General features: G+C 33.7%; 1 protein-coding gene across 3 annotated transcripts in view; it reads left to right on the top strand.

Annotated features, from left to right (window-relative positions):
• Window positions 1-14,648, top strand: part of LOC130655769 (anoctamin-4-like) — a 36,960-nt gene extending 22,312 nt beyond the window's left edge. For all 3 annotated transcript variants that reach the window (XM_057458562.1, XM_057458563.1, XM_057458564.1), the window contains exons 10-29: window positions 48-103; window positions 214-270; window positions 590-654; window positions 7,293-7,336; window positions 7,693-7,783; window positions 7,919-8,018; window positions 8,960-9,020; window positions 9,100-9,182; window positions 9,485-9,547; window positions 9,635-9,709; window positions 10,077-10,238; window positions 10,353-10,389; window positions 10,497-10,608; window positions 10,740-10,791; window positions 11,001-11,098; window positions 11,709-11,839; window positions 12,693-12,898; window positions 12,989-13,188; window positions 13,292-13,424; window positions 13,873-14,648. In XM_057458562.1, the coding sequence (XP_057314545.1) occupies window positions 48-103; window positions 214-270; window positions 590-654; window positions 7,293-7,336; window positions 7,693-7,783; window positions 7,919-8,018; window positions 8,960-9,020; window positions 9,100-9,182; window positions 9,485-9,547; window positions 9,635-9,709; window positions 10,077-10,238; window positions 10,353-10,389; window positions 10,497-10,608; window positions 10,740-10,791; window positions 11,001-11,098; window positions 11,709-11,839; window positions 12,693-12,898; window positions 12,989-13,188; window positions 13,292-13,424; window positions 13,873-14,046 (2,000 nt within the window). In that variant the 3' untranslated portion in view covers window positions 14,047-14,648. The remainder of the gene's footprint in view (window positions 1-47; window positions 104-213; window positions 271-589; window positions 655-7,292; window positions 7,337-7,692; window positions 7,784-7,918; window positions 8,019-8,959; window positions 9,021-9,099; window positions 9,183-9,484; window positions 9,548-9,634; window positions 9,710-10,076; window positions 10,239-10,352; window positions 10,390-10,496; window positions 10,609-10,739; window positions 10,792-11,000; window positions 11,099-11,708; window positions 11,840-12,692; window positions 12,899-12,988; window positions 13,189-13,291; window positions 13,425-13,872) is intronic.
• The last annotated feature ends 30 nt before the right edge of the window (window positions 14,649-14,678 follow it).

Below are 14,678 nucleotides of genomic sequence, written 5' to 3'. Positions count from 1 at the left end.
AACAATGTGAAGAAGTTATTTCCACTATATGAAATTGCTTTTTGTAGGCATCAACAGATTAATAGCAAACGGGTCCTACACAGCTGCATACCCACTGCATGATGTAATTCTTTGTTCTTCTTTTTTATTATATTATTCTGCGAGTGCATATAAAATATTTCATTGTGTTTTTATGTTCTAACATACAGCATTATAATGGTAATTTATTTGTAGGGTCCTCACCTAATGGAACATTCATTATTAACTCACAAGCAAGATAATGACAGACAGGTAGATTTAGTCATTATATTTTGTCAAAACTGTTCGCATTAATAAATGTCTTGCTTTAACAAGGGTTTGTGTGGTATTTATAATGTCAGTGGCTTGTGGAAAACTCCATGGGTTTGCCCATCCTTTTTATACAGCATTGCGTGCGTCTCCCTAATTGCAGGACCATTTTCCATGACAGACAATTAGACTTATACAGGTATTATTATATAGATGTATATAAATACGTGAGTATCCTACTGTACTCCAACATCCCCTTTTTGTTTGCTGCTTTAAAATGTAAAAAAAGAATCTTTTCCATGTATATTTTTTTTACATTTAGCTATTGTATTATCACTGGGGAAGACCTGGTCGATGGTTCAAAGAACAACCTTTAGATTTAATAAGGTAAGATTACTACATTTCCTTTCTTAATACATCATTTTGTGTTTTTTATATATCCTTGGTAATAATTAAATTAGGGTGGCAGTAACCCTTTTAAAAATCAGAAATTTTTGTTTTATATAATTAGTTACGAAAGGTTTTTTTTCAGACTATATATCCATATTTTTTCTGTTATAACACACTAGCCACAATTTTATAGCTAAAATACTATTATCTTTCACTGAAAATATTCGGCCTCAACAATTCATCTTTGAATTAAAATTCATGTATAATTAGTTAGTTCTATCCAACCAGTTCGATCCAACTATAGTTTAGGTCTACGCACTTGCGAAATTGTACAGAAAGAAACGACGTAATTATTAAAGAGAAACGTTAATGGAGAATTGAGGTCAAAAAACAACCTTGGCTTAAAATGAGCGTCTTATCTTCCTGAATATATTGGTGCACATAAAAATTCTTAAATTTTTATATATAGCCATGTGGAAGTCCCATGAAATGCCACATGTGATGGTGTCACTTTAAAAAAACACCCAGTCCGGTCTGTGAACAGTTGGCGCTAGGAAGGGCATCCAGCTGTAAAACAATGCCAAAACTTTTTATTAATGGCCGTAAGAACAGTTGATCAGACAAACTTCGTAAACGGGGCTGGAGCTCTAAGGAGTGAAGATGTCACCCACAGTAGGACAGATGTGAGGTGTGAGCATCGTCGGACCGTTACCCAGCTATCACATCACAAGGTAGATAACACTAGGTTGAGGATGGCTAGTGTAAATGTTGGTACTCTGAGAGGTAGAGCAGGTGAAGTAGTTGAAATGTTAGAACGTAGATCTGTTGATATGTGTTGTGTTCAGGAAGTCAGGTGGAGAGGAGCTTTAGTGATATTTGTGGAGGGTAGGAGGGCAAAGTATAAGTTTTTTGGATTGGTAATAGCATAGTCTATAGAAATAAACTCTGGTCTGGAAGCGCATTGTTTTTTACCATTGTTCTGTGAAATAACTCGTGCAAATTTTCAAAATACATCACGTGATCAAAGTGAATGCACAAAGATCAAAAATGGCGGACGAGAAAGGGTTTGTTTGGGGTGAAACGCTAGATGTTTTGTTACAGTTTCTTGATGAAGATATGTTAGATGAAAATTTCGATACAGATATTGATAACGCAGTTGTCCAGGTAATATAAACCTATTTAGGGGGATAAAAATAAAAACAATAGTGAACATTATGCTGTCTTTTTCAATTTCTCTTTAGGTAACAACTTTGTGACTAACAATATTTGTGACAGTGAAATTACAAATAATTTAATGGAGCAGATGATAAGACTCTTCCTTAGAGTTCGGGCTTTTTCACTAGCAAAAGATGTGGCAAATAAACATAAATTGTCCACAAAGACTAAAAAATCGAAGAGTTTACGCAAAAGTATTGCAAAAGCCACAAATAAACCTGATGTTATTGATTAAGTAGTTTTTTATTGTGTGATGACTTTCTAAACATTTTCTGTATATATTTGATACTGTATATATGAAATAAAAGAACCTACAACAAATATTTGAGTTACTTTTTTGCCTTTCGTTTTTGTAAGGGCTCGTCGTCAACTTTACGCTACAAGACACTTGTTTTTGTTTATGTCGGCCTTTAGTATTTCCAGTAACAGGCACTACTGATCTCTGCATCCGAATTGTGTTGGAGTTGTAACCAAACTGGTAAAGGCTTGGATTGTCGTTTCTACAACCTAAACTTCTGTGTCTGCCAAAATACTCCTCCAACACATCTTGATTAAATCGTTCTGTCAAAGCGAATGGCATTCCCTGTTCAAGCAGGTATTTTGTAGCTTTAATAACAGAGTAAACTGTCATTTGTAAACCCTTGTAGATCTGCCAAGAGATAAACATACTATCGCAAGCATTTTGACTGAAATTTCCTTGCCTATTAATAATACTACTTTTCCAATCACCTAAATATTTCAAAAAAGCACTCTCCAGCCACAAAAGTCTTTCGTCATTAACATTTCGGTATGGTTATAAAATTGGTTTCCTTCAAGTTGATTGTGAACATTTAAACAATCGAAAAATTTATCCATGTGCATACAAAATGTAGCAGTACCATGTGTTTCAGGTGGGCAGTATGCCTTTAAAACATTTGCAACACTAGCACTTAAAATTTGTGCAGCTAGGTGGACACTCATGACTGAATATGGGTTAAGCTGAACATGTTCAAGACTTAATTTGGGCATGTTTTCATCATTAACAACTTTGACAAAATGATACCAAATTATTTGTAAACCATTGTTCCACAAGCTGCGAGTTCCTCTACCATCACCTAAATACAAACTATGTAAAAATCACACTATTAGCTGTTGTTTACATTAAATTTAAAAAATACGAAGACATGACTGCAAAAAAATATATATGTGAAAAGGTATAGGTAGGGAAGGTATGGAAGTATTTAATACACTCTTTTAAGAGGTTAAGTATGTTTTTATATAAATTCTCAAAGTTTGAAACTCACCAGAATGAAATACACAATTTCTTGCAGTTTTCATTAAATGCGGTGCATCTGCAAAAAAACAGATATATCTGTGGGGTGCAAAAACATTTATTGATCGATGAACAACATCGCAATCCAATTTGTCATCCATAGCACTATGCATCCTATAGAATTTTCGATTTGGGGATGCCATCTGACACAGCAGCTATAACTGAAAGCTTACAAGTCAATTCTAAGATGGATCACTGCTTCCCAGAATGTTGGCATAAGTTGGTAGGATGTGATGCTTTTTGTAGCAAAGTAGGCTAATGCAAACTTGAGATCACATGCTAAACCTCTTACATAAAACACAAAAGCATGTGTCAACAATTGATCTCTGGTGTCAAATGTAGAGAAGTTACGTTCCGGATCACCAAGATAAACGTAACCAATAAGTTCTCCAGAATGCTTATCAAAAACCAGGTTTTCCTGAATTTTTATTTTGTCAAAAGATAGCACTATATATCTTTGCTACCCAGTGAGTGGTTGAACTGTTTTGATTAATTCTTGCACAACATCAGGATTAAATCCAGCTTTTGGGTGAATCGCATTTTTGTAGTTGCGTAAAGTCCTTCTACTAGGTAATACTAATACCTGGGAATCCCTGAGTTCATCATACGCTGATGCTGATTTCGAGGCAAGTGAAAGGCAAAATCGTATGATCATTGGATGGTATTTTTGACCATGAACCTTTCCACTAAACGATTTCACTTGTTGTTCCCAAAATGTTTTGATGAATGGAGACACTTTGTCCGAATTTTCGTTCATTATTGCTTTAATATCAGTACTTAAATCTTCATCAAGTGAAACACCAAGTGACTCAATTTCTTTCTTCATTTTTTCAATTTGTTTCTTTAATTATTTACACTCCTTCCTTTGTTGCTGCAGAGCTAGCTTTACCTTATTAGGGTGAGTTGAACATAAAGGAGCATTTAATTTTGTTGGTATGTTAATGTTACACAACTTTCTCTTTGCATCACTATGAAATTTTTTGACAAATATGTCACAAGACATACAACACAATTTATCACAACCTTCCTTTAAAATACAACAATCTTTAGATCTTTTATATACCTTTAATTGTACTGGATTGTCACTTTTAAAATCCACATCACACAGGATTGAATGTAGCAACAATTCATTGGATTCAACATCTACACCATTACATAATTTGTAAGTTGTGATTTCTTTAATTAAATTTGATATAGTCACTTTCCTTACTGACTTTTGTAAAGGTAGTGATTTTCTGGAAGTATCCATCCAAATATTATTAAAGTGAAACCCATACTTTCATCGACAATAACTTCATATTTTGGTATGGTAAATTGTGGCGTAAAATATTTAAATACACTTTTATGCTCTAAAAATATAGTTTGCCAGCCATTCATTTTTAACCTATCCACTTTCATGTTGAAATCAACTAAACTTTTGTAAACTAAATGTTCACTTTTCTTCATTGGAATTGGACTTTTAATGATAGCTCTTTTTTCAGGTGACTTTAAATTTTTCGTGTGACTTTTTAGGAAGATTGATTGTTGGTAAGGCTCCTAACTTTAAGTGTTTTTGCCAGATTCTAAAAAAAAATTAATATATACATGAGAGAAAAAGAAAGAGAGAGAGAGAGAGCTAAACCTAGCTAGCTAGTTTTGTTTTCATTGTTTGTTGATTAATAAGCACAAAACTAAAAACAAGACCCGATAATCCAATACGATATTTAAACGACCGCAATTGCGTTTGAATACAAATCTTACAGACTCGTAAAAAATCAATAATACTGCTGGTCTGTAATATAAACTTTTACTCACTGGTTCTTTCAATGTCTTCTGTGGCGAAGTGTTTCTCACATATATAAACCCTTCCTGATTCCATCCTTTCCTTTAAAGTTTTATCAACTGCACGATACGTAGATAATTTTTCTAACAATTTCTTTCTCCAGTCTTGATCAAAATCATTCTTTCTTTTCGGTATTTGAAATATACCAAGGTCACTGTAGTTGGCTCGTCTTGTGGTACCACAGTCAGGAAATGCACAATTAGCCCCTGGCATTTTTGCAGTTAATTCACAGTCAAATTTGATTTGATTTTAAAGATAATTGATTGATGTCACCATATATACTTAATTACAACAACTTTATTGATAGTTTAGATGAAGCGATTAGGTCGCTAGCTAATTGCTTTCTGTTGTGAACTGTCGCTTAGCGTGCGTGCATCTACTTTGGTCACGTGACCATTTGAACTTTATACAAAGAGTTAAAACAATACGCTTCCAGACCAGAGTTTTTTTCTATAGACTATGGTAATAGTGATGGATATGGAGGAGTTGGCATATTCGTTGTAGAGAAGTGGGTAGAAAAAGTAATAAATATTCTGCATGTTAATAGTCATATTATAGTGATAAAGTTTTTTATAGGTAATAGGATTGTCACTTTTCTGTCAGTTTATGCTCCACAGTGTGGACTCAGTGAGGAAGATAAAGATAAGTTTTATGATGAGTTAATAGCAGTAACATCAAAGTTTGGAGTCATTGAACTTGTCATGGTGGGCGGCAACTTTAATGGTCATGTTGGGAAGTCATCTGAAGGTTATAGAGGTGTGCATGGAGGCTATGGATTTGGGAGCAGAAACAAGGAAGGGGAGAGATTGCTTGAGTTTGGAATGGCAACGGACATGGTGGTTTGCAACACATCATTCAGTAAGAGACAGAGTAGGCTGATAACATATGAGTCAGGTGGCTGTTATATTGTTATATTAGATAAAGAGTGTGTTTCCCAGCATAGGTTGCTGGTTTGTAATATTATCTTGAGGAGTGTTAAAGAAGCCAAGGGAAAGTACAGGCTCCGTCGTAAAGTCTGGAAGCTAAAGGAAGAGATTGTAGCAAGACAATTTAGTGCAAAAGTTCAGCAGTTAGCCCACAATGGTCAGATAGTGACAATGTTGAAAGTACTTGGACTACTTTGAAGAATTGCCTTCTAAAAGCTTCTGATGATACCTGTGGTTGGACGAAAGGACCAGCTAGACATAGACAGACCTGGTGGTGGAATAATGACGTTGACCAGTGTATAAGGGAAAAGAGGAAACTTTGGAAAGAGTGGAAGTCAGGTGGTAGTAAAAATATTTATTTAGAAGCTACGCGTCGTGCTCGTACAGCAGTGTATAAGGCAAAATCAGAAGCAGAGAGAAACAGATTTGCAGATGTGTTAAGAAGGGAAGACCAGCGCAATGAGGTATTCAAGATAGCAAAGCAAATAAAGAAGACTAATCAAGAAGTTGTAGGTGAGAAGTGTATACGTAATGATGAAGGTGTTTTGGCTAGCACAGAGGAGAAGAAAAGGGTAGCTTGGAAGAATTATTATCAGAGGTTGCTTGACACTGAGTTTGATTGGGATGAAGATAATTTGTCTAATGCTGATGTTGTAGAAGGGCTAGCTATGCTGATCAAAACAGAATGGGTAGTGGAGGCTATTGGGAAATTGAAGATTGACAAGGCTGCAGGAGTATCAGGTATTGTTGCAGAGATGGTAAAAGCATCTGGATATATTGGAGTTGAGCTTATTACAAGTCTTTCTAATCAGATTATAAAGGATTGTGCTATTCCGAGTGAGTGGTAGTCGAGTGTAATGGTGAATTGCTTCAAGGGCAAGGGTGATGCATTAGAAAGAGGTAACTATAGAGGTTTGAAGTTGGTTGATCAAGTAATTGAAGTTATTGAAAGAGTGATTGATAAGTTACTTAGAGAAAGAATTGATATCGATAAGGTGCAATTTGGTTTTGTTCCAGGGCGTGGCAGTACAGATGCAATATTTTTACTCAGACAGCTTCAGGAAAAGTATTTAGGAAAGAGAAAGAATCTCTATTTTGCCTTTGTAGATTTAGAGAAAGCTTTTGATAGAGTGCCACATAAGGTTATTTGATGGGCTATGAGAAAATAATTAGGTGTGGATAAGTGGCTAGTTATGATGGTACAGTCTATGTACAGCAATGCTGCATAAGTAAAATTTTCCATGAGATTCACAGAAAGTAATAGCTTAGTGCATAGAAACTTAAAGTTGTACTAGAGTTATTATTCTAAGAAAAAAAACAGATGTCGTTTTCTTAAGAAAGTATTACTTTTCTTATTTAGAAAATATTTTGGTGAAAAGATTGGTTTATATTTTGCTTGGTTAGGTACATCTTTTTTCCAACAATTTTATTTGTATATTTTTATAATTTTGTGATATGATGAAGCTGGAAAATGTCAGATTTGATTTTGCCATGTTTCAAGAGTTTTTTCATCCATGTTAGGTATCATTTAATTGAATCCTAGCCTATTTATTTTATTATTGTATAGACATAGCATGTCCATACAATAATAAAATTAAACTTTGATTAGGCATGGTGTCTGGGATACTTAGGTATTATTTTTACGGTAAGAGAGACTGAAAGAGTCTTGGAATCTTGGAGCTTTATATTTTTCAGTATTTTAGTTATGGTTTGACTCTCTGAGCTGGAACATATATTATAAATATATCTTTTTTTATCAGGTTTTTATACATCAATGTTAATACCTGCTGCAATAATGGGATTAACTGTCATTATATATGGCTTGGCTACCATGAATGACTATGAACCAATGTATGTGCCATGTATTTTTTTGTGATATCACTTTGGCGGTATTACATAAACATAATCAGAGTAATGATTCTTATATGCAATTATTTTTAATTGTTATTAATTTCTACTACTTCCCATTTCTTTTTTTCACCTCAGAAAAGATTTATGTGACCGTAAGATAAATCTTCCGATGTGTCCAAAATGTGATAACAAATGTGCATACACTGAGCTGAATGATAGCTGCTTGTATTCCAAGGTAAATTTTGTAAAAAATTGTAACAAAGAGGTACGTTTGAAGTTGTATTTTAAAAAAGCTTTCTGCTTGAATTTATGGCCCTGCTTAAATAAATTTGCCCAGTTTCGATGAATGATGTTTCATGAGTCCCTTCTTTAGTAAAGGGTGCTTTAACTATAACTATATACTAAACTATATGTATATACTAATATAGTTATTTATATCTGCTGTGTATTATGATGTTAACCCTATTTAGGTAAGCTGGCTTTGTTAGGCAGCTGATGTTTTTTCCATCACACAAGGGGAGCTGGTCCAGTTAGGCAGAAAAAAATCACAAAGTTTGTTTATATAATTTAGAGGGAACTTTAAAGTAAATTTAAATTACAAAGATTCTTCAAAAAATGTAATCCATGAAATTACTAATGAAGAAATCTTTATCTTGTGACAACAACACGAAAGCATCACAATTAAATTGTATGCTGATGTTATTCATCTGGAGTGTTTTTATATATTTTATATCCATGCATATAACCTTATTTTCATGCAATATAATGTTTATGAAATTGCATTAATATGTCGACAGAAAAAGTTTATTCTTCAATATTTTTTGCATTTCTTTGCACAAAAACAAGCTTTTAGCTATTAAAATTAACCTTGCACAAATTTAAAGTTAACATGACTTGCATGTTCATATATAACAAATTTCATCTGGCCTTGCTGAGATCTTAGTAGAAACAACTGAGATCTTGGCTTGCTTCTTATATGAACACGCCTTTATAACGCGAACACGCTTTATTTTCTACAACAAAACAATCCGACATCTCTGCTAAGCGATTCCGCTTGCTTTACCAGGCCAGGTCGCTTCCATGTGAGCAGCCCTTTAGACAACATGACATATATTTAAAAATTTTGGTTGTTACTGTGTTATTTTTACTTTACCAATTTTTTTTATTTGTGTACAGGTAACATACATCATTGACAATCCTTTCACCATTGTGTTTGCTGTGTTTATGTCATTCTGGGGTAAGTACTATATATAAGTAAGCACTATATATGTTGCTTTCCTTCCAAGGTTACTCTTACTTTTGATGTTTTGTTTTAGCAACTTTTTTCCTTGAGTTTTGGAAACGCAAAGAAGCAGTAATTCAATATGATTGGGATATGATGGGCTTTGAAGATGAAGAGGTAGCTATGTCATCATTAATTCATTCATTCACTCTTTCATTCAGTCAGTGCTCGGTCATTCAATTACCCGGTCATTTATATATTACTTCTCATTCATTTTCCACTTCATAGTTTTGCCACACAAAAAAATGCATATATATTTTAATGTTCATTTTGAGAGTTTCGCACCAGACTAATTAGATTTGGGTTTGTGATTTGTGGCCACAAGTTTACAATGCCAATCTTTTTAAATGTCACCGTGATGTTTACAACATATTTTAATACTTGCTGAGTTGTACAAGTGACGCTAACTCTTCTTGTAGGAACAGCCTCGTCCTGAATTTGAGGCTGCTGTCAAAACAATGAGGTTAAATCCAATCACCCAGGTCAGTATATTTTTTACTTGTGTAATGCTAATTTAACGAAATTTTAAATTTTAAAAGACGATATAATAAGTAAATTTCTCTTTTTAGTTAGAAGAACCGTATATTTCCAACAAGAATGTATGTCCACGTTATACTGTGGCAATAAATTGTGTTCTGTTTATGGTGAGTATAACCTGTCAATTGTTATACATAATTACCCTAAACCAGAAGAATGACATTCCCTGCTTCAGTCTTTTAAAGCAGCCATCTAAAGTGCACTGAAAAATAATCCAATAAAAAAATAGAAGTTTTGTAACTGCACCTGTGTACACAATATATTTCCAATGCTTTCAAGCAAAGTATATGATTGCATCTTTTAGTTTAACATATCCTCTTTCTTGTACAATTTCCTAGTTTTGGCTTTTTTTTTTATTTGTATAAATTTTAATCAAAATATCATTACATCACTATAACATGGTCTTTGCAAATATGTATTTACAACCTAAACAAAAATTTCTGAGTTGTAATTGTATGTAACGCTTATATTCAGATCATTCTCGTTATCATCGCCATTTTATCTGTGGTTGTGTATCGTATTGCAGTGTATGCAGCGATTGCAGCCACATCTAGTATAGACATTGGTTGGATTGGTTTAATTGCAACCTCCACTGCAGCTATCATCAACTTAATCGCCATTATGCTTCTAAATAAAGTAAAGTACTTGTTTTGTAACCTTTATAGTTAGACGTATTAAATCTATCTCAAAACTGCATTTACATTATTTAATGACGGACAGCCTGCAATAAATGTTGTGCTCTTTTCTTAGATATATGAAAAATTAGCATACTGGCTGACGCATTGGGGTATGTCCTTTAAAAAATACTCTTGGCTTCTTATTGCCCTGTGTTGGATAAGAAAGAGCGTAGCTAAGTAAACTTTTTGTTGAAGAACATTATTTTCTTTTATTTAGAAATGCCAAAAACTCAAACAATGTTTGATGACTTGTTCACTTTTAAAATGTATTTATTTCAATTCATCAATTTCTACGGCTCACTGTTCTACATAGCCTTCTTCAAACTTGAGTGAGTATATATTATTAGTATATTCTATAGCAAATGTTGCTTTTTCTTCTACCTGTTTTCTTTTACTTTAAATGTGACTCATTGGACTGCAATATTTCAGGTTGTTAACAACTATTTCTTTTTTATTTAAGTCCTGGAACACCAAGTAAATATAATCGCATCTTTGGATTCCGAAGAGAGGAGGTATAATTACAAATTTGTATTCGTCTGTCCGTCCGTTCGATTTTTGAAGTCACATGATTTTTTAATGCAATTAATTCCTCCAAATGGTTATCTTGTCGACTAAATATACTGATACCCGACTCTTTATGAGGCTTAAAGTTAAAAGCATTAATAAATAGTATGGGGGAACTATTTGGAATTTCTTACAAGCCAATTTTTTTTGAGTTTAGTGCAATCCTGCTGGCTGTTTATTTGAGCTTGGTCTACAATTATTTGTCATCATGGTGGGAAAACAAGTTTTTAACAATTTCATCGAAATTGTGGTCCCGTAAGTCTAACACTACTCGTTAAGAATTATAGAAACGCTATGATGGATTTTTATTTTGATACATTATTTCTGAATGTTGAAACAAATGCTATTTGTCATCACCTGCTCACAAATTGCGATATATTTAGCGATATGGTATGGTATTGTGCATGTGTATAAGTAAAATCTAAAATTTTGTGCAACCGCAATGTCATTTTATCGAATTTTGAAACGACATGTCAGGTCCATTTTAAAACTACCATAGAAAAAGATGGGTTGCCATGACTCCTCAAAACTTATTTATTATAAAAAGTCTCCTCGAAACTTCTCAAATCTCCATTAGAAGTAGCAACTCTTTCCTCAAATCTTAATTTAAATTTTACAACCTGTCATTTGTACAGCAACAATATGTTTTTGCTTGTGGCGTCAACTTTAAAGTTTTAACAAAATATAAAAATCTCTTTAAATCTCCCTAATTTCTTTTATGAACACTGTTAAGCCCTTAAATCTCCTTAAATTTGATTCTATAAAAAGGGTGGCAACCCTGGGAGAACGACTTGAATTTCCCTTTATATCCATATTACATTAAGTTTATCATGCAGCTAAACATAATTTCATACTTTTCTTACAGAAAACTTAAAAATTGGTGGCGTAAACGTGACAATTTGATCGAAGAGCAGGAGAAGTTATCGCAATGGGAACAAGATTACGATCTAGTTGAGCAAAACCCACAAGGATTGTTTTACGAATACTTGGAGATGGGTAAGCATGTAGTCAGAATTACTGTTTGTTAATAAACATGTTCTTCTTGCTTCAGCATCTTTAATCAGGACTTTCGTGTATATTGTAAGATGAATGTGCATGTCAAATAAACGTCCATTCTTGGAGTAACAAGATGTAGCTCCTGTAGAATCTATATATTGTCATTAAAAACCCACACCTGAAGCATATCAGCAATGGTGACTTTGCATTTAAGACCTTATATTATGACTTTTGTAAACATTTTGAGGAAACAAATTCTGCAAACAAAATATTTTTAAAATACCGTGTTTAAGTGTTTTCTAAATTAATAATTTGATCTAAAAATAAGGAATTAGAAGACAGTTTTTACTGCGTAATTATTCTCGAATTCAAATTTTCTTTTTTTTTTTTTTGGATATAAAAAAAACGAACACCTAACTTATGCTAAAATTTGCGCAAAGCATGGTTTCTCGAAATTGAATCCGCGCAAATTTTAGACATCGTGAAAAAGCTTAACTAAACGGCAAAATAAAATGTACGACTCGTGTTTTAAAATAAGAAATAAGCTTCATAATTCGCTAGGCACAAGAGCAGCGACAATAACTGTCCGGAAACAGGTTAGAGGAAGGTGCGCACATCGTTGTTAAGTTACAGCACTAATTAGAGCCCAGTCCGAAAGTGCAAAACAAATAGAGATTGAATTTAAGTTATATTTTATCGAAATTAACTGTATGACCATTTTTATCTGAATCTTGATAGGGAAAGGTTTAATGGAAATTGGGAGTTATACTTTGCAGATTTTCTCTCTGTAAAAACGGTAGAATATAATGTCTAAATGTCAGACTTTTCCACCTCCACCTGTTTCTTATTTTAGTTGTCCAGTTTGGCTTCATTACTGTTTTCATCGCAGCCTTTCCGTTGGGTCCTCTGTTTGCACTTTTGAATAATCTCATTGAGATCCGAGTAGATGCTTACAAATTCGTCACAATATTTCGTCGTCCAATGGCGCAACGAACTGAAGATATCGGTATATGGTTCGAAATTTTGTCTGGCGTGGCGAAAATATCCGTAGTTGTTAACGTAATTTGCTTCTCTCCTGTTTTTATTATTTTTTTATTTTAAATAAAATTGATACCAATCTATTCATTTTCTTCTTTCTTCTTCATTCAGGCTTTTGTCATTGGCTTTGTGTCAGAGTTTGTGCCTCGCCTTTACTATGAAATATCGCAATCCGATAATTCCGATATGGTTGGCTTTTTGAACAGTACTCTTTCTTGTTTTGATGTTCACGATTTCGCGGATGGTAAAGCACCAAATGATCCGTTCACACTTCGGAACGGTAGCTGTGGATTCGGGAAATCCACTTGCAGGTGAGTAAGCACCTTTTTTCCACGAAATATGATCATGTTCAGATTGTAACGGGTTTTTACGTTTTCAGCCGATGTATGATCGATAGTTCACATTTATATTTAGGTATCGTGGCCATTATGAACCCCCGTACAGATATTACAACGGCAGTGTAATTCGAAATGAAGACGCGTATGAACACGCCCCTGCGCATTGGCACCTTATCGCCGGAAAATTGTTTTTTGTTATTGTTTTCGAGGTAGGTGACGTTTGTGTTGTTGTTGTCATTTTTGTTGTTTATATTTTTTTGTAAGAAAATTGTCGAATTAATAAGATTTTTGTGTTCACAATAAGTACAAGTGTTTTTATTTTGACCCCCTTCCCTCCATTCTATACCTGCATACTTAGGCGTGTACCCTTTTAGAAATAGGTAGATCTTGTATTTTGATTTTTGCTCTATTCTCTGTAATTTTTGTGGGTGGTAGCTGTATTAGAAAAAGTTTTTTTAAAAAAGGGTGTTTGTTGCAAAATTTACTGTATATTTGTCGTGGTATGTTCTGTGGTTAGCAAAGGTTTCGTTGTGACGTTAAAAGTAACCTTTTGGCGCTGGATACGTCCTTTTCAAAGTCGTTGAGCAGCGAAAGGATAATTAATTAGCATAACTGGATTGTTGTTGTGTTCTAATGAGTTAGTCATTTTTTTAATAGCATTTTGTCTTCGCCATCTCCGGATTCATTGCATGGATTATCCCAGACGTTCCAGCTCGGTTGGCTCAGCGAATAAAACGTGAAAATTATTTGGGAAAGCAAGCAATCAACGAATCATCTCGCGACGATCAATCTGATACCGGCTCAATAAATTTCCGGGCGCCGAATATGTAATATTAAGGGACCGTACACACTATATACAATTATTGTATAACGTTTTTATATCTATTTGGATATTTTTGCAGAGTTTAATAAGTGCTTTTGCACGGGACATTTTTTTGTGATGATGTATTCATGAAAATATAAAGGTTAAATTCTTATGACATTAGGCTTAATAAAAGCGTTTGAACGGTAGATTTTAGATGAAACAGTTTTACAGAATGCATAGTTTGAATAAGCAACTTTTGTTCGGTTTGCGCTGGAGTCTTGGTTACTGTATGTTAAATTTTATATATAAGTTGCTGAAACTTTGTACCAAAGATATGGTTGATATTTTCTATCATTTGATTCAATTGAACAATGTGTAAATTTAAGTGATTTATATTTATTAAGAAATTGTTATTCTTTCGAAAGTATAACATACATAATTTATTATTCAAGTCGACCTCGTTCCCAAGAACGTTTGCTTGTTTATATTGCGTGGGAAAGATGCGAGAGGCCCTGGGAATGAGGTTGTATTTAAACGAGTTTTTTTCTTTAGATCCTTTTTTCTGCTTAATGACGTTTTTTGTTATTCTGTGAGTTGAAAATCAGAAATACATTAAGAATTCCTTTAATTCTTCTTGAAATGTTTTCCCTAGCCTTTC

This window comes from Hydractinia symbiolongicarpus, chromosome 8 (assembly GCF_029227915.1).
Source record: "Hydractinia symbiolongicarpus strain clone_291-10 chromosome 8, HSymV2.1, whole genome shotgun sequence".
Taxonomy (NCBI): domain Eukaryota; kingdom Metazoa; phylum Cnidaria; class Hydrozoa; order Anthoathecata; family Hydractiniidae; genus Hydractinia; species Hydractinia symbiolongicarpus.
This window is presented reverse-complemented; position numbering and strand designations above follow the sequence as displayed.